General features: G+C 43.4%; 1 protein-coding gene across 2 annotated transcripts in view; it reads left to right on the forward strand.

Annotated features, from left to right (window-relative positions):
- The first annotated feature begins 868 nt into the window (after positions 1 to 868).
- Positions 869 to 27,465, forward strand: part of LOC143782382 (serpin B6-like) — a 51,388-nt gene continuing 24,791 nt past the window's right edge. Inside the window, exons 1-5 of one of the 2 annotated variants that reach the window (XM_077269768.1) lie at positions 869 to 1,102; positions 12,917 to 13,094; positions 16,801 to 16,938; positions 17,581 to 17,698; positions 22,631 to 22,773. In XM_077269768.1, the coding sequence (XP_077125883.1) occupies positions 12,927 to 13,094; positions 16,801 to 16,938; positions 17,581 to 17,698; positions 22,631 to 22,773 (567 nt within the window). In that variant the 5' untranslated portion in view covers positions 869 to 1,102; positions 12,917 to 12,926. The remainder of the gene's footprint in view (positions 1,103 to 12,916; positions 13,095 to 16,800; positions 16,939 to 17,580; positions 17,699 to 22,630; positions 22,774 to 27,465) is intronic. The other variant, XM_077269769.1, reaches the window with a different exon arrangement.

Here is a 27,465-nt window from a genome sequence, read left to right on the forward strand (position 1 = left end):
TGCCCATTTTAATGCCAGTTCTGGTGCCCAGAAACCATTTGGGCCAGGCTGGAGGGACCTGGGTTTGATGCAGGGCATCACTATCTGTGTATTTTAAGAGTTAGATCAGTGGCCCAAAGGCATTTATCCCCTTAAAAACATCAGTTACTTCTTCAAATGTGTGAAAATGGGCTGTTTGCCCACTTTGATGCTAGTTCTGATGCCCAGAACCCATTTGCGCCAGGCTGGTTGGACCTGTTTTTGATGTGGAGCTCCCTGTTCTATATGTATGCACTGTGGTATCAGTGGCCCAAAGGCATTTAACCCCTTAAAAACATCACTTATTCAAATCTGTGAAAATGGGCTGTTTGCCCACTATGATGCCAGTTCTGGTGGCCAGATCTCATTTGGGCCAGGCTGGAGATGACTGGTTTTGATGTGGGCGCCCTGTTCTATATGTCTGCAGTGTGAGATCAGTGGCCCAAAGGCATTTAACCCTTTCATCAGCGCTCTTTGGTGTCCACTTTGATGCCCATTTTTTTGCCAGTTTTATTGTTTTTGTAGCTGTTTTTAAGTGTATTCACATCAGGGCACCTCAATGCATTGTATTTTATTATTGTGATGCTTATTTTTTGTTGTTAAACCTATAAAAGCAGAAAAGAAAAAAATGCTGAATAAGAAACTGACGGCTAAGAAACCAACTTCAGCCTCGTAAACACACAGCTCTGCTAAATGCAGTCTACACAAACCCAGTCATCATGCTGCACACTACTACCTGCGCAGTAAGGAGAGGAGCAGTTCCTGAAGCCCCTGCAGTGACATGGCGCACTTGTACACCGCCACACACGGCACACAGCTGACAAGCTCCAGAAATGAGCTCTGGCGCCTATACTGACAGCCGCGCTAACCACCACCACCAGGTCCAGCCCGACTCCTCCCACACTGGAGACAGCAGTCACATGACCATGACGTCAGCGGGCAGCCGCCCTGAGGGATCACGTGACGACTTCCTGCAGTCTCTACACTGTAGAGCCGCCTGTGGCGCTGTTCTTCTCATTAGTCCTCTGAAGTGTACTGCGGCACAGCACACCCAGCACTCCGGGCACACCCAGCAGTACCGCAGGTGAGTGAGGAGCGCCGGTACACACTTATTAATTAGCTATTATTTCATAGAGGAGCAGTGTGATAATCACACAGTGATAGAGGTGACGGGTCGGGCATCTCCTGGTCTCATAACATGCTGGAGCGAGTAGGCAGAAAGCTGCATGTTCTCGTACCCTAGTGTGGTACTACACGTCCCAGCTACACTGCCACATATTGTGCCCACAGTGTGAGGGGCATGTGCTCTATCTTCTTCTGTGTTTATACATAAAGTTTATTGATGCCCCCCTGTATGTGCTGTGTAGCAGGTTGGTCCCCGCTTACTGTCATGGCTTTTATCTTTTCGCACCCTCCTGTCAGAGTCCATTTTTATTTTGGCGCTTTCATTTACCTTCTTCCAAGACCACATGTAATTAGTCACGGGTATCCCATAGTCACGCGAGGGCTTGTTTTCATTTTACCTTTTAGAATTTGCTGAAAAACGTAGAAAAAAAAATCAAAGTGGGGAAATAGCGGAGGAGACTTTATTTTCTTTAAACGTTACTGCTGTTCGAATATTTAGAATGTAAAAAAAAAAAAATTGGATTTGTGTCACCATGTCCTTCACACCCATAACGAGTTTATTGGTGACATTTTTAGTTAAATATTATGACATTTTGATCGCCTTTTATCACGTTTTTTAAGGTAGGTGATTTTTGCCTGAAATAAAAACAGCAAGTGTGGCATTTAGAATTTTTTTTCTCTGTACTGAGTAAATGAATTTATATTTTCACAGATTGGACAATTATATGCTCAAATGCCAGACATGCTTACATATTATCATTAATAATTATTATTAGCCCAATCAGCAGCCCACTATATCCTGGCACAGCAATGAGCAACTGGGTTGTCTGGTCTTCTGTTAAGTCTGCAGTCTCCTAGCGCGATTTGCATACTTCTTGTCACATTACCATCAGATGTGCCTGGCTTCTAGCAATACAATGTGTCTAAGCGGCATTTGACCACATGTATGCAAATCACAGACCTGCAGACACTTGACTATCTACAATACAATGTCAGAATTTATTAGTCTTAAGTCCCATAGAGTGATTGCAGATTTTAATCAGCCACCACCTTTCAGCCCCATGTGAAAACATTCTCTAATGCTGCACATATGACTCCAGTTTGCCCCGCAAGGCAAAAAAAGACCTTTTATTATATTCTGCTTCGGGGCGGTCCGGTACGATGGACCTCGCTGGTCTTGGTCCAGTGCCTCCTCTCTTATAGTGATGCCTTACTCCTGTGCTTCATGTGCATGACGCGTCCCAGGTGAGTATAATCTAAGGGTTGCGAATTAGAGTCATATATGCATCATTATAGAATGCTGTCACATGGGGCTTTAAACCTGGTGTCCGTAGGTTATGTTGTAAAAGACTGGTGACAGGTTCCCTTTTAATGCTGCTGTCAGCGGTTGACAGCTGCTGTTTAGCCACATAGATGCCGCCATCAGAGCCTGCACGAAGTGCTTCTGTGAGTGGTCTGCAGTTCTCTTGTGACATAACAATATCACTTTACCTGCCTGTAATGGGAGCGCCTAAACTGCATGAGCTGCACTGGTCAATTGTCAATTCTTCCACCATTGTTGCACCCATAAAAAGAAATGAGAGTGCAAAAAAAACACCAGCATTCTGCATTTTTGATGAATAAAACTAATTTCATAAAACATGTTCTGTAGACAAATCACACATGTAATCCACAGCAAACGTATACACTGCAGAGCTGCAACAAAACCTGTGTTTTACAGATAGCAGGTTTTGGCTGCAGAAAAAACCGCCCAACTGTACTGTATCAGTCTCCATAAATTATCAACCATATGGCTCAAATATCACATATGGACTTGCTCATATTGGTACACATAGTGGCCCTATTGCATTGGAGTATGTAAGTCCTTTTACTTAAGGTGGCCTGTCCCAGCCTACAACCTTCCTGTAAACATATTTCCTGATATTATTGACATTCAAAGACAACAGCTATATGTAATCCTTGTAGTGCACATAGATGACTATATATACACTATAAGGATTACATATAGCTGTTGTCTTTGAATGTCAATGATATCAGGGCAATATATTTTAGTGACCCTTTGGAAATATGTTTACAGGAAGGTTGTAGGCTGGGACAGGCCACCTTAAGTAAAAGGACTTACATACTCCCATGCAATAGGGCCACTATGTATATCAATATGAGCAACAAGGCCATATGTGATATTTGAGCCATATAGTTGGTAATTTATGGAGATGTTGATACAGTACATAGAGGTGTATTACCCAGTTGGGCGGTTGTATTATGCATTTGTATCTTCATTTTGAAAAAAAATTGTTGTTAATAAAGTGATTGAAATTTTATTACCGGCACTTGCTTCCTTCTTCTGTTTGGATTGTGCATTGTTGTGGGAAGCGCCATAGACTTCAATGTTTGTCAGTCAAAAATATTGTATACACTATTTGTTGTTATTTCCTTAAAAACAAAAAAAAAGATATTGTATTAAAAAAAAAAAAAAAAGCAGCCACATATTAAAGAGCTGTAAACTAAACCCTTACTCCAATTAAAGTGGAGAGTCAGCACTTTAAGCCCATATCAATTACACTCACCGGCCACTTTATTAGGTACACCATGCTAGTAACGGGTTGGACCCCCTTTTGCCTTCAAAACTGCCTCAATTCTTCGTGGCATAGATTCAACAAGGTGCTGGAAGCATTCCTCAGAGATTTTGGTCCATATTGACATGATGGCATCACACAGTTGCCGCAGATTTGTCGGCTGCACATCCCAAAGATGCTCCATACAAGGCAGGATGGATCCATGCTTTCATGTTGTTTTCGCCAAATTCTGACCCTACCATCCGAATGTCGCAGCAGAAATCGAGACTCATCAGACCAAGCAACGTTTGTTCAATCTTCTACTGTCCAATTTCGATGAGCTTGTACAAATTGTAGCCTCAGTTTCCTGTTCTTAGCTGAAAGGAGTGGTACCCGGTGTGGTCTTCTGCTGCTGTAGCCCATCTGCCTCAAAGTTCAACGCACTGTGCATTCAGAGATGCTCTTAGGCCTACCTTGGTTGTAACGGGTGGCGATTTGAGTCACTGTTGCCTTTCTATCAGCTCGAACCAGTCTGCCCATTCTCCTCTGGCATCAACAAGGCATTTCCGCCCACAGAACTGCCGCTCACTGGATTTTTTTTTCTTTTTCGGACCATTCTCTGTAAACCCTAGAGATGGTTGTGCGTGAAAATCCCAGTAGATCAGCAGTTTCTGAAATACTCAGACCAGCCCTTCTGGCACCAACAACCATGCCACGTTCAAAGGCACTCAAATCACCTTTCTTCCCCATACTGATGCTCGGTTTGAACTGCAGGAGATTGTCTTGACCATGTCTACATGCCTAAATGCACTGAGTTGCCGCCATGTGATTGGCTGATTAGAAATTAAGTGTTAACAAGAAGTTGGACAGGTGTACCTAATAAAGTGGCCGGTGAGTGTATATAATTGTATCTTGAATATACACTGCTCAAAAAAATAAAGGGAACACTTAAACAACAAAATATAACTCCAAGTAAATCAAACTTCTATGAAATCAAGCTGTCCACTTAGGAAGCAACACTGACAATCAATTTCACATGCTGTTGTTCAAATGGAATAGACAACACATGGAAATTATTGGCAATTATGAAGACACACTCAATAAAGGAGTGGTTCTGCAGGTGGGGACCACAGACCACATCTCAGTACCAATGCTTTCTGGCTGAATTTTTGGTCACTTTTGAATGTTGGTTGTGCTTTCACACTAGTGGTAGCATGAGACGGACTCTACAACCCACACACGTGGCTCAGATAGTGCAGCTCATCCAGGATGGCACATGAAGGCAAGCTGTGGCAAGAAGGTTTGCTGTGTCTGTCAGCGTAGTGGCTGGAGGCGCTACCAGGAGACGTGGAGGGGGCCGTAGGAGGGCAACAACCCAGCTGCAGGACCGCTACCTCCGCCTTTGTGCAAGGAGGAACAGGAGGAGCACTGCCAGAGCCCTGCAAAATGACCTCAAGCAGGCCACAAATGTGCATGTCTGCACAAACGGTTAGAAACAGACTCCATGAGGATGGGCTGAGTGCCCGACGTCCACAGATGGGGGTTGTGCTCACAGCCCAACACCGTGCAGGATGCTTGGCATTTGCCACAGAACACCAGGACTGGTAAATTCGCCACTGGTGCCCTGTGCTCTTCACAGATGAAAGCAAGTTCACACTGAGCACATGTGACAGAGTCTGGAGATGCTGTGGAGAGCGATCTGCTGCCTGCAACATCCTTCAGCATGACTTGTTTGGCAGTGGTTCAGTAACGGTGTGGGGTGGCATTTCTTTGAAGGGCCGCACAGCCCTCCATGTGCTTGCCAGAGGTAGTCTGACTGCCATTAGGTACCCAGATGAGATCCTCAGACTCCTTGTGAGACCATATGCTGGTGCGGTTGGCCCTGGGTTCCTCCTAATGCAGAACAATGCCAGACCTCATGTGGCTGGAGTGTGTCAGCAGTTTCTGCAAGATGAAAGCATTGAAGGTATGGACTGGCCCGCCTGTTCCCCAGACCTGAATCCGATTGAACACATCTGGGACATCATGTCTCGCACCATCCACCAACGTCACGTTGCACCACAGACTGTCCAGGAGTTGGCGGATGCTTTAGTCCAGGTCTGGGAGGAGATCCCTCAGGAGACCATCCCCCGCCTCATCAGGAGCATGCCCAGGCGTTGTAGGGAGGTCATACAGGCATGTGGTGGCCACACACAAAAAACATAATTTCCTTGTCTTGAGGCATTTCCACTGAAGTTGGATCAGCCTGTAATTTGATTTTCCACTTTGATTTTGAGTATCATTCCAAATCCAAACCTCCATGGGATATTAATTTTGATTTACGTTGATCATTTTTGTTTTATTGTTCTCAACACATTCCACTATGTAATGAATATAGATTTACAACTGAAATATTTCAGTGATTTTTTTTAGAATGTGGGATTGTAGTGTTCCCTTTATTTTTTTGAGCAGGGTATTTCGGTAAACAGCTAAAGTGACAACTCGTGTTACTGTCCATATACTTCTGGACCTAACTGTATGATACCTGCTAAACCCACAGACAATTATGGACCATTCATCACACGGACAAACGCTGGGCTTATTTACTACTATGGCGAGAGAGAAATCTGCTGACCATTTTTACCTTATTCTATTTGCTGCACTACATAATGACTCTACCACTATTTTTATGTTTTATGTACGGTATATTTTTTTAAATATTTGACAACCAAGATTACCAAGGTCATTAAGCTGTTTCTGTGGTACTATTTTCATTGAGGTGTACTCTATTTTGTCTTTCACATTTGCTTTCTAATTTATTTACTACTTTTTATAGTTGCCTTTAGTTCTACTACCGTGGAGATTTATTGTAAGTTTTTTTTATTATGATTTATTATTAGTAATAAATAGTGGCAAAAGCCACCTGAAGAATTGGTTACATGACTTCTGTTAGCTGCTTCACAGCTCTTTGAAGTGGTTAATAGAAGTTACAAAAGATGACATGTATGCACTGCAAGTTATTTTGACTTGCCCAAAAACAAGTCAGACAGCAGAACAATTAAACTTGTGTCTGAACACTGCTGACATGGAGCTGAAGAGTATACAGATTCTGCTTTGTTAGGTTGTTTATGCATGAAAAGGGAGTGACTCAACCCCTACGAATGCTCTAGAGCAGACCTGGGCAAAGTGCGGGCTCATGCCACATAGGGGAGAGACCTTGCGGTGCTTATGCCACATAGGGGGGAGGCTGTGCGGAGCTCATGCCACATAGGGGGGAGGCCGTGCGGGGCTCATGCCACATAGGGGGGGGAGGCCGTGCGGGGCTCATGCCACATAGGGGGGGAGGCCGTGCGGGGCTCATGCCACATAGGGGGGGAGGCCGTGCGGGGCTCATGCCACATAGGGGGGGGGGAGGCCGTGCGGGGCTCATGCCACATAGGGGGGGGGGGAGGCCGTGCGGGGCTCATGCCACATAGGGGGGGGAGGCCGTGCGGGGCTCATGCCACATAGGGGGGGGAGGCCGTGCGGGGCTCATGCCACATAGGGGGGGAGGCCGTGCGGGGCTCATGCCACATGGGGGGGAGGCCGTGCGGGGCTCATTGTGCCCAACCCCCAGTTCAATGCAGGATTCAGTAAACCATCTCAGACAGATGTCTGTCCACCCTGTTTGAAAACTTCCAGGGCAGGAGAACTCACCACCTCTCCTGGCAGCCTGTTCCACTCATTGATCACCCTCACTGTAAAAACATTTTTTCTAATATCTGTATTTTCTCCCTTTCTGTTTCATGCCATTGCTTCTCGGGTTTCCATGAGCAAATGAATATGATGATCCCTCTACACTATACAAAAATCCAAAAAAGGTTAAACCGCACCCTATGTCCATACAGCTTCCTTACGCATGTTGGCGCAAGTCAAAGCCAGGGGGTCAACCCGGCTACAAAGCCAAATCCCAAAACAGAAGAAAGACAGCGCCACAACGGCCAGTGATGAAAGTCTTACATATTTAATCTGCCTCCTGCGGCAGGAGGCAGATTAAATATGTAAGACTTTCATCACTGGCCGTTGTGGTGCTGTCTTTCTTCTGTTTTGGGATCCCTCTACACTGTGACAGCCCTTCAGATATTTGTAGTCAGATATTGTTTCCTCTTAGGCTAGGTTCACATTTGCAGTTAAGTCCGCAGCATTTCATACGCAACTGCAAACGCATGATAACGCTGTGGTTTTTATCCGCATCAACTTACGCATGACTGATAAAAAAAAAAATGCAACGTTTGCATGCGTTTTTGCATTGTTTATGCACACGCGTTTGTTATGAAAACATTTTTAATGGAGAATGTAATTGACACAAGCCACGCCCAATGGGCGTGGCTCATGGGATTTCTGTATATAGATAAATAATCTTTATTTTTATATAGCGTTAACATATTACGCAGCGCTTTACAGGTTGCACACATTATCATCGCTGTCCCCGATGGGGCTCACAATCTAAATTCCCTATCAGTATGTCTTTGGAATGTGGGAGGAAACCGGAGTACCCGGGGGAAACCAAACACAGGGAGAACATACAAACTCCTTGCAGATGTTATAGACTCTTGTGCAAATGCAAGCGAACGCATGTACATACATTCCCATAGACTGTAATGCGTTGTTTTGACGCACTCATTCCGCAAGCGTCCACATGCGTATGGCGGCGGAAATTTGACTGCAAAAAAAATTCTAACATAGTGCGTCAGCCGCTCCCAGCCGGACACCACGAAAATACGCATGCTTAAGCAAACGCAGGTGAACGCATGCACCTGTTTCTACAATGTTAAAGATAGGAAATCGATGCATGCGGATGTATGCGTCAGAAACACTGTGGACAGAACCGCAAATGTGAAACCAGCCTAAGGCTACTTTCATATTAGCGTCGTTCAACGCACGTCGCAATGCGTCGTTATGTAGAAAAAACGCATCCTGCAAAGTTGCCCGTAGGATGCGCTTTTTCTCCATAGACTCTCATTAGCGACGGAGTGCCACACGTCGCAACCGTCGTGCTTTGGCGGACCGTCGGCACAAAGTTATATGTAACTTTTTTTGCGCGTCATGTCCGCCATTTTCAACCGTGCATGTGCGGCCGAAACTCCTCCCCGGACATTACAGTTGGGCAGTGGAAGCGTTGTAAGACTGCTTCCGCTGCCCACGTCGATCATTACTTTCACAACGCGCGTCGGTACGTCGCATAGCGACGGCCCCGTGCCGACGCTAGTGTGAAAGAAGCCTAAGCCTTCTTTTTTGCAAGCTAAACATTCCCAGAGCCTTTAACCGTTCCTCGTAGGACATACTTTGCAGTCCGCTTACCATCCTAGTAGCTCTTCTCTGAACTTGCACCAGTTTTTCAATGTCTTTTTTAAAATGTGGTGCACATTTTAAATCTGGACACAGTATTCCAGATGAGGCCTGACCAAGGAGGAGTGGAGGGGGATAATTACTTCACATGATCTTGACTTGATGCTTCTCTTAGTACATTCTAGAACAATGCTTGGCTTTTTTCGCTGCTGCATCACCCTTTTTCACATGTGCTGTTGCTTAGTTCTATACCTCCCATCCTATAGATGTAATTTTTATTTTACTTGCCCAGATGTAGAATCTTGCATTTCTCCCTGTTGAATACCATTCATATTCATTATTATTATCTTCAGCAGTACTATAATAAAAATACCAGGTAATGCCCATTGATGTGGAATCCAGTCATTAGAAAGAAAGTCTGGTAAGGTTTTGTTTTATGGAGGAGCATCTTTTGGGTGAAACTGACAGTATAAGCTAAGCACTTAGCATTATAGGGCATAAAGTCTCTAAGAATCTCACCTTAAGGACTTGTTCGCACACTGTTTTTTTTTTTTTCCCATGGGTTTTTCAAGGTTAAAAAATGCTACACTTTAAAGGTTTTTTCTAATCTGTAGCATGTCCATTCTTTGTGTTTTTCACTCATTCAAATAGGTGAGAAAAACATTCTAAAAAATGCATATTTTATGCAGTGTTTTTCCTGCTTAAACCTGAGTATTTGCCGTAAATTTTTCTATACTAAAAACCAGAGTGTTGAAAGGAAAAAAATGCTGCTTAAAATATGCATATTTTTATGTTTTTTTTTCCCATTCATTTGAATAGGTGAAAAATGATAAAAGATTTCACATGCTGCAGATTAACTTTTCTGGTACTCTTAAAATACAGCGTTTTTTTCTTTGGAAAAAAACACTGCAAAAATGCAAACAAGCTTTAGTGTTCTAATCACTGTCTCCATTTTGCAGAAACTGAAATTCTATCAAACATGCTAATTGTTGTGCTTGGTGTGTGTTATAGGTATACGGTAATTGGAAAAGGGAAATTAAAGAGAATCCTCTAATGGATAGCAGAAGGGAGTCCTGTCCCAAGCTTTCCTAAGGATGGGGAAGGGATAGCCTGCCACCTCAAGCATCAGCTGGAACTGTACTTAAAATCCTTTGACTCACATTTAGAATTTATGAATTGAGGTTTTGTGAACGGCGTTGATGTGATAGAAATGAAAGTCATGTTTTCAGAGTAGTGTCAGTGCTGAACGTAGCACATTGTCTTGTGTCACTGTGCGGTGACCATAACGCCTTCAATATGGACCTGATGGATTATGCTATCCATGCCATGTTTTCTATCTCTTAAAGGTAAAATCGTGATCGGAGATATTACCATAATATCTCCCGCGGGCACTGTATTTAGATAATGCTTATGCTATCCAATGCTGTCAATTGCCAATGAGGGAGATGTAAATATAGACTGTTCAGACGTGTCATGGGTACATGCTTATTAGAGATGGATTAAAAAAATGATTATTGATTAGGTTATAGATTTGATTAAATTCAGTTTCTGAAGAATGGACGCAGTGATTGTGGTACATATCCCTGTCAAGAAAAGAGCAAAAAGCAGCCACTACATAATCCGCACACCTCCAATATTGAGTGTAAACAAGGAACAAACTTTATTGGTAACAATTTCTAAAAGCATTTAAAACCAATACAAAAAGAGAGAACTCCCCCCAATGGACCTGTTCACAACACAATGTATAATATGCATATGTAACCAAATGTACCCCACATAACACCGTATCTATTTTCATGTACTAATATACAACTGGGCAGAACGACCATACTATAATAAGAATGTACGTCCTGAAAATAAAGCAATCCCGGCAGATATTTAGACAACAAAACATTAATGCAAGTCCCCTTAAGATAGACATGGACTACTCATAGGTGAGTACTGCCCTAAATGACCAACAAATGTCGGTCCCAATGTAAACGGCAATGTGGCCGCAATAAAGATGAAAACAGGGGGTCCCACAGCCGTGGATACCCCCAAGAAGGACAACAGGCAGCACACCACACAAATTCTGGGAAAGCCCAGAAGATGAGGAGCAATAACCTGGACGGTCAGTGGGAGGAACAGGACCTGGAGGCGGGAGGACCCAACGCGTATCGCGGTTCTGAGACCGCTTCGTCAGGGGAAGTAGCTTACCAATCGCAGTCAACGTCCTTTTATATCCTGGTAAGTGGTGATAAACGAGCATTGGCAAACAGCCGTTCCGGACCGAAAATCGGGAAACCGGAAGTAAACAGGGAGCAGAGGTCAGAGGCACCGGCAGAATAGCGCATGCGCAAAGAGAAGGAAGAGTGTAGAGAGGGCAGACGTCTACATATCCCTTACAAGGCTATGCGCTTAGTTTATACTGTCAGTTTGGCCTTTTGTGCATGGTTAAACTGCCTGTGTTTCCTTCCATCTCTATTGTTTCACTTTAGGCGTGTGCACATGGAGCATGTATGGAATGGATTTTCTGTTTGAAAATCTGATGTATTTTATAGTACCAATATTAAGAATGACATTTTTACAATATCTCATCCTGTAGTCGACTTGTAGATTTTACATCTGCATCAATCCAATTTATGCTGCAGAAATACACTGCAAATGTCACTCTTTGCAAAGCCAATCCTCAGTATTTCTGCAGCAAAATCCACATGAAAAATCCCATAATGAGCTACAGCGCTAACAGCTTGTTGTAGGATATCACGCTTCAGTGACCTCTAGGGCCCCCAATGATCACATAAATGGGATTCTAAAATTCCCTGTTGGACTGGATCAGTAGCAAATGGGGCTTTATCCAGTGTGTATGGGGCCTCCTGACTCTTCCCTTCACAGATGATATGGAGAGAGAAAGGGATGAGGCCTTTGAAATTCCAATAGTCAATCATTTTGTTTGATGGAGAGATTAGCTGCTGCCAGAGGCTTGTGTCAGCATCTCTTTTATACAGAACACAGGAACATTCCAGGGAGTGTTCCTGTGTGGGGGTCTGGGGAGGGAACTGACAACCATTTGGTTGGTCATTCAGCTGTTATCTAGTGTGTATAGATGCCTTTTTTCTGGGCTCCAGATGTGTTATTCTATCATCATAACAGTGGTCTGGACTTTTACGCGGGGAATGATGGAGAAATATACTGTATGAAGTGTCAGTTACTATTTGTATTGAGAAACAGTGCGTTGCCACTTCCCTGTAAAACACTTAGGCTAAGTTCCCACATTGCGCTTTTTGAAGAGTTTTTAATGTTGCAGATTTTCTGCACCATGTCTACACTATTTCTAAATAAGTTAGGTTACTTGTGTTTTTTTTTTCATTGTGTTCAGTTGCAATTTTTTACACATGGTTTTAATGCTGCCGCTTTTTGTCTTTTAGTATGTTGTTTTTTTTTAAACAAGGCGTCTTTGTTTTTGATGCTTTCTGATACTTGGCTTTGATAGTCGTGTGTGGATTACATGAAAACAGAAACAGAGTAAAAACGCATTTAATTGACCCGTGGAAGCGCCAGCAGGTGCGAAACGGCCGTTGTCAAGCCTCTGCCCACTCCCATCCTCACTCCCGTCCTCTTTCTATAAAAGACCTGTGAGTGCTATCTGCTTTTCTTTGGAGGATTTAGGACACTGTGTTTTCCTGGACTAGCACCCGGGGTCATAAAGCTAAGCCTGAAGTATGGTATGACGTGGGCAGCACAGGAATCAGCAGCACTGGCGGTGCCGTCCGTCTTTTTGCCTTATAGCTCAGTAGAGACTATTCTATACTATGACCAGTTTAACATGTTCAAACTGGTGAGAGATCCTCTTTAATAATATCCCCTTTACAGTGGTATTCGTTTTGTTGGATGCATATTAATTACGATTGATTTGTCTTTGAATCTTGCAGGCTCTGAACAATGGATTCTCTCAGTGCAGCCAATGGCAACTTTGCTATTAATATGTTCAAGAAGCTTACAGAAAACAACAACAAATACAACTTGTTTTTCTCACCATTAAGCATCTCCTCCGCTCTAGCAATGATTCATCTAGGAGCTAAAGCAAACACGGCCTCTCAAATGTCAAAGGTGGGCACTACATTTTCAATGTATGATTTATCTGTAGTCATATTGTGATTTCCGACTTTAATTTTTATGTATTTATTTTAAACCATTATGGTACGATTGTTCACTATTGCCAAGAGGGTTGTTTTGCTTTTTATTTTTTGTTAGCCAAGTCTAAAAGCGCATTAGATTGAAATTGGCATCTGTTCAATTCAGAGTGTGGGTGTTCCTTTTGAGATTTCCATCAAAGTTTCTAGTATTCTTTTCTAATTTCTGGGAGTAGAAAATAAATGTAGTCTTCCATTATCCTTTCAGTGCTCTGCATTTTATTATACTCTGGCTATTGGTTCTACATTCAATTGCTTGCTTTTTTCACGAAATCCCCCACCACCATTTACTTTCTTTTACATTTTTAGCTGTAATATCAGAGATCACTATTCTCCCTCATCTCCGAACCCTAGAGTGGTTCAAATGAGACCTTCTCCTCTGCGAAGTCCTATAGCTATGCATGCTACTGTGGTAGTAATACCTTTTGTGATAATATCACTATTATCATCATTTATTTATTTTAGAGCACCATTGATTCCATGGTGCTGTACACGAGAAGGGGGTTACGTACAAATATAAATTACAGTCAAGAAACTAACATTGACAGACTGGTACAGAAAGAAGAGGGCCCTGTACTTGTAGGCTTACAGTTTATAGGGTAATGGGGTAGGAGACAGTGGATTGGGGGTTGCAGCAGGTCCGGTGTTGGTGAGGTGGGTTATTACAGGTTGTAAGCTTTCTTGAAGAAATGCATTTTCAAGTTCCCTCTGAAAGTTCCAAATGTGATGGATAATCAGACATGTCGAGGCACGTAGTTACAGAGGATGGAGGATACTCTGAAGATGTTTTGGTGGCAATTGGGTGAAAAACGTATAAGTGTGGAAGTGAGCTGGAGGTTTAGGGAGGACCACAGATTACGTGTTAGAATATGTCGAGATATGAGTTCAGAGCTAGACAGATTATGGACGGCTTTGCAGGTCAATGTTAATAGTTTGAACTGGATACATTGGGGTTTTGGGAGCCAATGAAAGGTAAGAAGTGGGAGGAGGAGAGAGGTGGATTAGTTGGTCAGTGGAGTTAAGGACGAACTGGAGAGGTGCAAGAGTTTTTGCAGGGAGGCCACAGAGGAGGGTATTTCCGTAATCGAGGCAGAAGATGATGAGAGCATGGACTAACATTTTAGTAGATTGAGGGTTGAGGAAAGGGCGAATTCTGGAAATATTTTGAGTTGAAGGGGCAGGAGCTCGGATGTGCTTTTTAACCCCTTTCTGACCTCGGACGGGATAGTACATCCGAGGTCAGAAGCCCCTCTTTGATGCGGGCTCCGGCGGTGAGCCCGCATCAAAGCCGGGACATGTCAGCTGTTTTGAACAGCTGACATGTGCCCGTAATAGGCGCGGGCAGAATTGCGATCTGCCCGCGCCTATTAACTAGTTAAATGCCGCTGTCAAACGCAGACAGCGGCATTTAACCACCGCATCCGGCCGGAAATGATGGCATCGCTGACCCCCGTCACATGATCGGAGGTCGGCGATGCTTCAGAATAGTAACCATAGAGGTCCTTGAGACCTCTATGGTTACTGATCCCCGGCAGCTGTGAGCGCCACCCTGTGGTCGGCGCTCACAGCACACCTGATTTTCTGCTACATAGCAGCGAACAGCAGATCGCTGCTATGTAGCAGAGGCGATCGCGCTGTGCCTGCTTCTAGCCTCCCATGGAGGCTATTGAAGCATGGCAAAAGTAAAAAAAAATAAATAAATAAAAAAAAAAATGTGAAAAAAATAAAGTTTAAATCAATAAAAAAAAAAAAAAAAAAATCAAACCTACACATATTTGGTATCGCCGCGTTAAGAATCGCCCGATCTATCCGTAAAAAAAAGCATTAACCTGATCGCTAAATGGCGTAGCGAGAAAAAAATTTGAAACTCCAGAATTACGTTTTTTTTGGTCGCCGCGACATTGCATTAAAATGCAATAACGGGCGATCAAAAGAACTTATCTGCACCAAAATGCTATCATTAAAAACGTCAGCTCGGCACGCAAAAAATAAGCCGTCACCCGACCCCAGATCACGAAAAATTGAGACGCTACGGGTATCGGAAAACGGCGCAATTTTGTTTTTCTTTTATTAAAGTTTGGAATTTTTTTTCACCACTTAGATAAAAAAGAACCTAGACATGTTTGGTGTCTATGAACTCGTAATGACCTGGAGAATCATAATGGTAGGTCAGTTTTAGCATTTAGTGAACCTAGCAAAAAAGCCAACCAAAAAACAAGTGTGAGACTGCACTTTTTTTGCAATTTCACTGCACTTGGAATTTTTTTCCCGTTTTCTAGTACACGACATGGTAAAACCAATGATGTCGTTCAAAAGTACAACTCGTCCCGCAAAAAATAATCCCTCACATGGCCAAATTGACAGAAAATTAAAAAAGTTATGGCTCTGGGAAGGAGGGGAGTGAAAAACGAACAAGGAAAATCCAAAGGTCATGAAGGGGTTAAAGGACAGGGCAGAGTCAAGGGTTACTTTGAGACAGCGGACTTCCAGTACAGGGGGAAAGTGTGATGTCACAGATTAGGTAGGGTAGTTTGGTGAGATGGAGGAAAGATTATGAGTAGACATGAGCGAATTTGATCAGGTCAGGACTTATTCCGCAAGCTATAGCGCTTACCGAAAAAGCTGCAGAGGGAACCTGGCTTCCTGGATCGCTCCGGCTGATCAGCTGTTCGGCTCTGCAGCTCCATGTGTCGCAGCTGTGTGACAGTCACGACATATGCATGGAGAGCCTGTTTGTTGGGTGGCTTTGGAGGACCACAGAATAAGACCAAAGCAAAAAGGAAGCGACTAAAGGCTATTCCTTTATCGACCACTTCTCCACTTAGATTCTACATTTTCTCTATGATGACAATCCCATCATTATGGGTGACTTGAACATCCCCACTGACAACTGCCAGTCGGCAGCCTCCAATCAGGTTTTATGTTGCAGAGATTTCGCTAGTTTCTAGTAGTTGGTGGGTGATATGAGGGAGAAGTGGGGAGGGTTTATCAGCTGTGGAGGTCCAGGATTGGGCGATATATATCGCCAGCAATGAGAAGTAATGAGTGCAAACAAGATAGTGCCCTTCTTGGTTTTTTGTTTTAGTAGAAGGGATGTGAGGTTTAGGAGCCGGACTACAGATGAGGTCACGTGGGGGGCTAGGAGGGAAGGAGGAATAACTATGGTATTTGTTTTGAAGAGGAAAAGGAGAGTAAGGATTAGTGGAGCAAAAACTGTAAGGGGCGGATGTAAGCATCGTGAATGGGTAAGTGTGGGAAACTAAGGAGGATAACACTGTTAATAAACAGTGGTAGCTCTTACCTTCTGGTTACTTCAGCAACATTTCTGGTGTGCACTAAAATATGATAATGAAAGTACAGCAAAGTGGTAGCAAAGCTAAAAATGTAGGTCATACTATCATAATTCTGACCTGTTATTTTGTAGAATCCTCCTGACACTTACCTATTCTATTGCCTTGAGAGCTGACATGGAAGAAAAAAGTAGTGACCAGTGATGCTTTGTGTAGTCACTGACAATTTGTCTGGAATCGGTACCCATTTGCCACACTAGAGTTGTGAGGTGATAATAACTAGTACATGATATCTGCTTTGTAAATTACTCAATGTGAAATATTTTGTTCCAGGTGCTGCAGTTTGAAAAGGCAAAGGATGTCCATGCTGCATTCCAGGCCCTGATAAGTGAAATCAACAAACCGGGCACAGATTATCTTCTAAGGACGGCTAACCGCCTGTATGGTGAAAAGTCTTTTTCATTTCTCGATGTAAGTGAATTTTTCTCATGAACTTATGCAAAACACATTATTTTAGCCCATATAGGCCAGACCTGGGAAAACTTTGGCTTACGGACCATATCTAGCCCTTTGTTTCTCTCTAGCCACAGACTGGATAAACTAAGGGCTAGAAATTGTGGTTCAGCGCCTGTCAGATTGGGGAAGCGTGATGTCCACAATTCGATTTCAATTTTGGTATATTAAGGTGCCTCTGGCTCCCTATTCTACTATTCACCTGGTTTGTCGGAATCTCAGTCCAGGTCTAAGAATGTTCTGGAAACATTCATTTAAAGATCATTCATGGACTAGCGTGTCGTCTTCTGAATGTTATGGTTGAAATGATAAATTTTCGGCTAATTCAGTTAAATGTGGTCACCTTTAAAAGTCATCAGTTCTTTTTTTTTTTTTTTTTTTTTTTTTTTTTTGTTTCTTTTGTGCAAAGTTCTTGCAGAAAAAAATGAAGTTTGTAATGTAAATCCTCCACATCTCACTTAGTACTAGAAACCTCATAACAGAATAATGATGTGAGAATGTTATGATGCAGCATCTTCCGCCAAACATATTTTTTTGTGAAGCCCCCTGGTAAACGTATTTGCAGACTGATGTAGCCAAGGTGCTATTTGCATTTTGCAGGAATTCCTGGGATCTACTCAGAAACACTATCATGCTGATTTACAGTCTGTGGAGTTTTCTACAAAGGCAGAAGACTGCAGAAAGGAAATAAACTCCTGGGTTGAACAAAAGACAGAAGGTACTGCCCGAGAATACTTTAAATTAGAGCGAATAGCATAGATTGATAGAGGTTGTCCAATCGGGGAAATTTCTGGCATATCCTCAGACGAGACGTTCACATTTTTCTGTTTTACAGTAGGTAGGAAAGAAAGAATCCCTTTGCTACTACGTGTTTTTTTTCCGGTCTTTGAAAATTATTAATGAAGCTTTCTTTTGTTATTAGGGGACAAATTAATGCCGGAAATTGTCATTCGATGACATGCTTTTTATGCAGTATGTCAGACCTCTTATAAATAAGAAGTATAAAATACATAACACTTAATTTGTCAAAAATTTCTCTAGAAGACAACTGACCTGAAGCCCTGCTATGTGTAGCAGAATTGATCATCTGCTATGAACGCCGGCCACTGGGCGGCAGTCATAGCAGATCGGCAATGACAAAAACAAGGGTCTCCCCATCATGTGATAGGGGCATTGTTGGGCGGAGCTAGTTACTTCCATCCGGTTTGTGCTAGTTAAATGCATTTAACATGTTGACTGCTGCAAGTGGTTTGCAATCCTCCCACGTCTGTTAGCTCATCAGCTCAGCGACCATGCGCCTGAAAACATGCGGGCTCAGCCCCGGAGCCCGCATCAAAGGCCGTGCAAACGACCTATGACGTATATATAAATTCAGTCTTTTCATTCTGTCCTATTGCCTCAGGTGTATAAAATCCAGTCCCAAACCATGCAAGTCTGCCTTGGTCATTAGAAGGAGCTTTCTAAATTCAAGCATGATACCGTAATAGGATGTCATCAATTTAAGAAGTCGATTTGTTACATTTCTTCCCTCTTAAAGATCAACTGTGGCTGGGTATCTGTGGTTTCTAAATGTTTTCACTCTTCAATAATACCAACCACAAAGGGGAGCCTGAGTAAAGCTAACAAGCAAACCGGTTGCTGAGGCATATAGATGGTGCGTAAATGTGTCTAACCCTCTGCTGACTCTGCAGAGTCCCTAACCTCGTGCTCACATGAACACAAAAACTGTGTCTCTGGAGGCTTATAAGCCTTGGCATCACCAAGTACGATGTCAAACATCATGGTGTAAAGCACCCCGCCACTGGTCTGTGGAAATTTATTCTGTGACATGACAAATCATGCCCCTTTGGCAGTTTGATGTGCAAAGCTGGGCTTGTCAAATGACAGGAGAACATTATTTGTCTGACTGCATCGTGCCAATTTGGTGGAGATAACCATATGGGGTTGTTTTTCAGGGTTTTGTCTAAGTCCTTTAGTTCACCAAAGGTGTTTTGAGATTTGTCAACTGTTGTGGCCAGGAAATTTTTTTGCACAAGTTAGTTCTCAAGGGTCATTGAGGGGCCTGTATATTTGAAACACCCCCCACCCAACAAATCATTAAAAAGACAACCCTCGTAAGTACTCAAAATAGCATATACGAGGCTAGCCCTTCAGGTGCATCATGTGAACTAATACTATGTGGAATTTAACCTTAGATGTTTCATTTCGACAAGGAAAAATAGGAGAAAATGCCCTCCACAACATTTACTCAATTTCTCATGAGTACACCAATTTCCTACATGTGGACAAACACTACAATTTGGCACATACCAGAACAGAGCTCTGAAAGGATGGATTACCATTTGACGTTCAAAGCAGAAATTTTGCTGGAATGGTTTTTGGTTGCCATAGCACATTTACATCTCCCCTCAGGGCTTTTATAAAGGGCTGTAGTGACCATTTTGACCACCAAAATTGTTTACAAGAAGTTAATGTGCAGCTGATGGCAAAAAGTGACAAAAACCATTTTTTTTTTTTGTCTTGTGGTATTAGTTGCTATTTTTGGCTCCAAATCCTTCAAAATTGCGAACATGATTCATGAATTTGGCACCAAAAGTTGCATGTTTCCCAAAATGAGACTGGAGTGGAGTTGCTCCAAAGTTTTTGATTTTATTTTGTTGCAATTTATGAATCTGGTGAAAACGTCTGGAATCGCAAAACACCCCCCCCACAAAGTGGGGGGAAAAAATAGGCGAGCACATATAAACTTCATAATAGAAAAATAGGCTGCCAACAAAAGGCTCAATGCACACAAGAAAATAGATGAAGAACAGGTGCAAAGGCAATGATGAACCTGAACCTTAACTTTTTTAAATTTTCTATTGACTAAGCTGTATGAGGGTTTTGGCAGGACGAGTTGTTTTTATTAGTTCTATTTTGGGTCATATATAACGCTTTTTATTCCATCTCTTCTGGCACCCAAAAAAAACTTTGTGCTTTACCTTATTGTAAGCTATAGTTGTGTGTGTGTGTGTGAGACATACTGATCCATGCTGGGCTTCATTGAACTTTTATTGTTTCTATTCCATTTTATTAATACATGTAATTTTAGCTCTTTTTTTTTTTTTTTTCTTATAAAGTTATGGCTCTAATAATATGATGACACAATCATTTTTTTAAATGGGGATTATGTTTGTCGCCATATATTATTGGAGCCACAACTTTTATTTTTTATCCATGACAAGTATATGAGTGCTTCCTTTTTGTGGAACGAGCTGCTTTAAAGGGAACTTGTCACCCCCAAAATTGAAGATGAGCTAAGCCCACTGGCATCAGGGGCTTATCTACATCATTCTGCAATGCTGTAGATAAGCCCCCGATGTAACCTGAACGATGAGAAAAAGAGGTTAGATTATACTCACCCAGGGGCGGTCCCGCTGCTGGTCCGGGTCTGGCGCCTCCCATCTTCTTATGATGACGTCCTCTTCTTGTCTTCACGCTGCAGCTCCAGCGCAGGCATACTTTGTCTGCGCTGTGGAGGGCAGAACTAAGTACTGCAGTGCGCAGGCGCTGGGAAAGGTCAGAGGCCCAGCGAGTACTTTGCTCTGCCCTCAACAGGGCAGACAAAGTACGCCTGCGCCGGAGCCGCAGCGTGAAGACAAGTGAGGACGTCATCCTATGAAGATAGGAGGCCCCGGTCCGGACCGCGACGCCCATCGGATTGGACCACCCCCGAGGTGAGTATAATCTAACCTCTTTTTCTCATCTTTCAGGTTACATTAGGGGCTTATCTACAGCATTGCAGAATGCTGTAGATAAGCCCCTGATGCTGGTGGGCATAGCTCGTCTTCGATTTTGGGGGTGACAGGTTCCCTTTAAGGAGCCAAGCGACAAGCTAGTTTATACTTTGGAAGAGCCCACACGGTGATGCTGGATATATGTTGGTTTTTATTTTTTCATAATTTTTTTTGGGGTGTAATACTTTCCTCTCCACCTAAGATTTATGTATCATATATCCTCTTTTTCTTGTCTGTTTATCTTGTCAGCTCCCCTGCTGCTCTCTACTCTTTCAGTCAGAACTGGGGGGGTGCATATTAACATCAAAGATTTCCAGCTGTAGTTAAGCCACAGGCTTAGATATTATGACATAAAATGAGAATTGGGAGTTATGTCTGCAGGCTCCCTTTATTCCAGACTTCATAGCAGTGTATGTACAGCGCATGTCGGGAAGGGGTTAATATGTGACTTTGTTTATTTACCATCTTAGGTTGGTTGCGTTTTTTGCACTTTCTCATTACTTTCTAAGGGTGAAAAAACGCTGAAAGAATTGACATGTCACAGTTTAAAAAATCCTGCAGTTTTCCAATTCAGTCTGGGAAAAAGTGTGTGCATGAGATTTCTGAAATCTCATAGTTTTTGCTGCTGATGTAAAAAGCAGCTGTTAATTTGCATAAAAAAGCTGCAGAAAAGTAGCAAAAATGCAACATGTTAACATACCCTTCAGGTATGTGCACACATTAAGTATTTACAGCATTTTTGTTGTTTTTTTTTTTTCCATCATGGGTTTTGTCACAAAAACTGAATCAAGTATTTCCTAGTATCCGTAAACTAAATGAAATTCCTAAAGTCTCATGCACATGTTTTATTTTTTCCTTGCAGTTTTAAAACTGCAGCATGTCAATTCTTTCAGCAGTTTTCACATATTCTAATGAACAGCACATATTTTATGCTGCATTTTTTTCTGCCAACATTTCAGTACCGTATATACTCGTGTATAAGCTGAGTTTTTCAGCAATTTTTTTTTTTGTGCTGAAAACGCCCCCTCGGCTTGAGTCAGTTGTCCTAGAAGACTGGTGGGGGAGGGGGAGCAGCGGGTCACAGAGGCAGGAGCCAAGCATACAATGACAGGGAAGGGGGAGCCATGCATACAATGACAGGGATGGGGGAGCCATGCATACAATGACAGGGATGGGTATCCATGCATACAATGACAGGGATGGGTATCCATGCATACAATGACAGGGAAGGGGGAGCCATGCATACAATGACAGGGACGGGGGAGCCATGCATACAACGGGGGAGCCATGCATACAACAATGGAGACGGGGGAGCCATGCATACAACGACAGGGATGAGGGAGCCATGCATAGAATGACAGGGACGAGGGAGCCATGCATACAGGGACGAGGGAGCCATGCATACAGGGACGAGGGAGCCATGCATACAGGGACGGGGGAGCCATGCATACAGGGACGGGGGTAAGCCATGCATACAGGGACGGGGGAGCCATGCATACAGTGACAGGGACGGGGGTGAGCCATGCATACCAGGATGGGGGCGAGGGGACAATGCATACCTGTCTTATACTCAAGTCAATAAGCTTACCCAGTATTTCGTGGAAAAATTAGGTGCCTCGGCTTATACTCGGGTCGGCTTATACTCGAGTATACACATAAATGTCTGCAGCAAATTTTTAACAAGTTCACATAACCTTAGTGATGTAAAGAAACACTGGGTCCAATATTGAATAGCTGTTTTTTTTTCTTGCTTTACATCACCTTTTGATAAATATAACAGTTTTGTCATGGAGGACAGATACTGAAGGACTAAACTGAACTTGTATTTTGAATATAGGACAATCCTGCATTAATGCTTTCGACTTTAATTTTAGGTAAAATCCAGGACCTGTTGCCCAGTGGCAGCGTGGATTCCCTTACCAAATTGGTGCTAGTCAATGCAATTTACTTCAAAGGAAATTGGGCAAACCAGTTTGACAAACAACGCACACATGAAATGCCCTTCAGACTAAATAAGGTATGCACAAACGTGTATGTCTTTAATATTTATTCTTCTGCATAACCAAATACTATACCTCTAGGTGATCTGGCAGCAAAGTTTGGGACTTGTTCTTTATTCCTATCTGCCCAGAAGACCCAATAAATTGTGCTGTTTGGTCAAAAGAAATTATATACCGTATTTTTGGGCCATAAGATGCAGCGGGCCATAAGATGCAGCGGGCCATAAGATGCAGCGGGCCATAAGATGCAGCGGGCCATAAGATGCAGCGGGCCATAAGACGCAGCGGGCCATAAGATGCACCCCAAATTTTCAGAAGGGAAAATAGGGAAAAAAATGAATGTGTCAAATGTGGTTCATGGGGGGGTATCAGTGGAGCGTGGTCACGGGCTGTTCGCTGGTCCGGTGATATGACTCCCATCCCAGACTGGTGCGGCAGGTTCGGAGGTGCTCTGTGGTGCGGGGGGGCTCCGCCAGCATTTTGTGAAAGCCTGGAGTCCCCCACACAGTCAGAAAAATACGGTATATGTAAAAGACAGCAGGCACATTTTATTAGTCCACCGTAATTTTTCTCCTTACCATGCTGCAAGGATGTGCAGTAGTAGTAAGGGTGGCTTTTAGTTCCTACACGTTAGCGATGGTTGCTGTACATGTACAGTACAGACCAAAAGTTTGGACACACCTTCTCATTTAAAGATTTTTCTGTATTTTCATGACTATAAAAATTGTACATTCACACTGAAGGCATCAAACCTATGAATTAACACGTGGAATTATATACTTAACAAAAAAATATGTCTTATATTCTAGGTTCTTCAAAGTAGCCACCTTTTGCTTTGATGACTGCTTTGTACGCTCTTGGCATTCTCTTGATAAGCTTCAAGAGGTAGTCACCAGGAATGGTCTTCCAACAATCTTGAAGGAGTTCCCAGAGATGCTTAGCACTTGTTGGCCCTTTTGCCTTCACTCTGCGGTCCAGCTCACCCCAAACCATGGCAATTGGGTTCAGGTCTGGTGACTGTGGAGGCCAGGTCATCTGGCGTAGCACCCCATTACTCTCCTTCTTAGTCAAATAGCCCTTACACAGCCTGGAGGTGTGTTTGGGGTCATTGTCCTGTTGAAAAATAAATGATGGTCCAACTAAACGCAAACCGGATGGAATAGCATGCCGCTGCAAGATGCTGTGGTAGCCATGCTGGTTCAGTATGCCTTCAATTTTGAATAAATCCCCAACAGTGTCACCAGCAAAGCACCCCCACACCAGCACACCTCCTCCTCCATGCTTCCCGGTGGGAACCAGGCATGTAGAGTCCATCCGTTCACCTTTTCTGCGTTGCACAAAGACACGGTGGTTGGAACCAAAGATCTCAAATTTGGACTCATCAGACCAAAGCTCAGATTTCCACTGGTCTAATGTCCATTCCTTGTGTTATTTAGCCCAAACAAGTCTCTTTTGCTTGTTGCCTGTCCTTAGCAGTGGTTTCCTAGCAGCTATTTTACCATGAAGGCCTGCTGCACAAAGTCTTCTCTTAACAGTTGTTGTAGAGATGTGTCTGCTGCTAGAACTCTGTGTGGCATTGACCTGGTCTCTCATCTGAGCTGCTGTTAACCTGCGATTTTGGAGGCTGGTTACTCTGATAAACTTATCCTCAGAAGCAGAGGTGACTCTTGGTCTTCCTTTCCTTGGGCGGTCCTCATGTGAGCCAGTTTCTTTGTAGCGCTTGATGGTTTTGCCACTGCACTTGCGGACACTTCAAAGTTTTCCCAATTTTTTCGGACTGACTGACCTTCATTTCTTAAAGTAATGATGGCCACTCGTTTTTCTTTATTTGGCTGCTTTTTTCTTGCCATAATACAAATTCTAACAGTCTATTCAGTAGGACTATCAGCTGTGTATCCACCAGATTTCTGCACAACACAACTGATGGTCCCGACTCCATTTATAAGGCAATAAATCCCACTTAGTAAACCTGACAGGGCACACTTGTGATGTGAAAACCATTCCCGGTGACTACCTCTTGAAGCTCATCAAGAGAATGCCAAGAGTGTGCAAAGCAGTCATCAAAGCAAAAGGTGGTTACTTTGAAGAACCTAGAATATAAGACATATTTTCAGTTGTTTCACACTTTTTTTGTTAAGTATATAATTCCACATGTGTTAATTCATAGTTTTGATGCCTTCAGTGTGAATGTACAATTTTCATAGTCCTGAAAATACAGAAAAATCTTTAAATGAGAAGGTGTGTCCAAACTTTTGGTCTGTACATGTATGCTATCACTTATGTAACAGACTCAGGAGCTGAGCCAGCTTTGTCTAATTCTACTGCAGGGTGTGTTACATGTAACACGGCCGATGCCTTAAAAGTAACTGATGCTTCAATTGCATCGGTTTAATCTTCTAAGTGCCACGGTCAAGCATGACAGCCTTTGCATCCCACATATCTTAATTGTTGGGTGTTGATTTATTGCCATGGCAGCTTGGGGAATTCTGTGAACCTTATGGTGGCCATGTGAGATTGCAGGTTCAAGTTCCCTAAGGGGACTAGTTATAAATGTAAAAAAAAATTGTAAAATAAGTATGTGTATGCATGTGTGTATATATACATAATAAATATACAGTATTTCTCACCCACCTTTTTCACCAAACATAAATAGTGAAAATATAAAAATGTTTATCTTATAAAGTGTACAGCAAAATGCAAAAATAAATCAAACCGCCAGAATTGTTTTTTGTTTGTTTTTTTTTTTATTCGGTGACAGTGGGCTTCATACACTCTGATCAGAATGTAAAATTAACCCCTTCCCGACCTTTGACGCCACGTAGGCGTCATGAAAGTCGGTGCCAATCCGACCCATGACGCCTATGTGGCGTCATGGAACGATCGCGTCCCTGCAGATCGGGTGAAAGGGTTAACTCCTATTTCACCCGATCTGCAGGGAGAGGGGGAGTTGTACTTCAGCCCAGGGGGGGGTGGCTTTGCCCCCACGTGGCTACGATCGCTCTGATTGGCTGTTGAAAGTGCAACAGCCAATCAGAGCAATTTGCAATATTTCACCTATGAAAATGGTGAAATATTGCAATCCAGCCATGGCCGATGCTGCAATAGCATCTGCCATGGCTGGAAATCATGTTCCGCCTCCCCAGTCCTCCGTTCTGTCCGGTACCCCCCTCCGTCCCCCTGTCCGCTCCCCCGTGCTCCTGTCCACTCCCCGGTGCTCCTGTCCGCTCCCCCCATCCTCCGCTCCCCCCCCCCCCCCCCCCCCTGTGCTCCGATCCACCCCCTCATACTTACCGAGGCTCCCGGTGCCCGTCCGTCTTCTCCCTGGGCGCCGCCATCTTCCAAAATGGCGGGCGCATGCGCAGTGCGCCCGCCGAATCTGCCGGCCGGCAGATTCATTACAAAGTACATTTTGATCGCTGTGGTAGGTTCTATCACAGCGATCAAAATAAAAAAATAATAAATAAACTCCCCCCCTTATCACCCCCATAGGTAGGGACAATAATAAAATAAAGAAAATATATTTTTTTTCTTTTTCCACTAGGGTTAGAACTAGGGTTAGAACTAGGGGTAGGGTTAGGGGTAGGGTTAGGGTTATGGCATGTGCACACAGTGCGGATTTGGCCGCGGATCCGCAGTGGATTGGCCGCGGATCCGCAGTGGATTGGCCGCGGATCCGCAGTGGATTGGCCGCTGCGAATTCGTAGCAGTTTTCCATCAGGTTTACAGTACCATGTACACCTATGGAAAACCAAATCCGCTGTGCCCATGGTGCGGAAAATTCCGTGCAGAAACGCTGCGTTGTATTTTCCGCAGCATGTCAATTCTTTGTGGATTCCGCAGCGTTTTACACCTGTTCCTCAATAGGAATCCGCAGGTGAAATCCGCTGTAAATCCGCAGGTAAAACGCAGTGCCTTTTACCTGCAGATTTTTCAAAAATCGTGCGGAAAAATCTCACACGAATCCGCAACGTGGGCACATAGCCTTAGGGTTAGGGTTGGAATTAGGGCTAGGGTTGGAAATAGGGTTAAGATTAGGCTTGTGGTTAGGTTTACGGATAGGGTTAGGGGTGTGTTGGGGTTACAGTTGTGGTTAGGTTGGGATTAGGGTTAGGGTTGGGATTAGGGTTAGGGTTGGAATTAGGGTTACGGGTGTGTTGGGGTTAGGGTTGTGGTTAGGGGTGTGTTGGGGTTAGGGTTGTGATTAGGGTTATGGCTACAGTTGAGATTAGGATTAGGGGTGTGTTGGGGTTAGTGTTGAAGTTAGAATTGAGGGGTTTCCACTGTTTAGGCACATCAGGGGTCTCCAAACGCAACATGGCGCCACCATTGATTCCAGCCAATCTTGCGTTCAAAAAGTCAAATGGTGCTCCCTCCCTTCCAAGCCCCGACGTGCGCCCAAACAGTGGTGTACCCCCACATTTGGGGTACCAGCGTACTCAGGACAAACTGGGCAACAACTGTTGGAGTCCAATTTCTCCTGTTACCCTTGCAAAAATAAAAAATTACTTGCTAAAACATAATTTTTGAGGAAAGAACAATTATTTTTTATTTTCACGGCTCTGCGTTATTAACTTCTGTGAAGCTCTTGGGGGTTGAACGTGCTCACCACACATCTAGATAAGTTCCTTGGGGGGTCTAGTTTCCAAAATGGGGTCACTTGTGGGGGGTTTCTACTGTTTAGGCATATCAGGGGCTCTGCAAACGTAACA

The sequence above is a fragment of the Ranitomeya variabilis genome, chromosome 6 (assembly GCF_051348905.1).
Source record: "Ranitomeya variabilis isolate aRanVar5 chromosome 6, aRanVar5.hap1, whole genome shotgun sequence".
NCBI lineage: Eukaryota > Metazoa > Chordata > Amphibia > Anura > Dendrobatidae > Ranitomeya > Ranitomeya variabilis.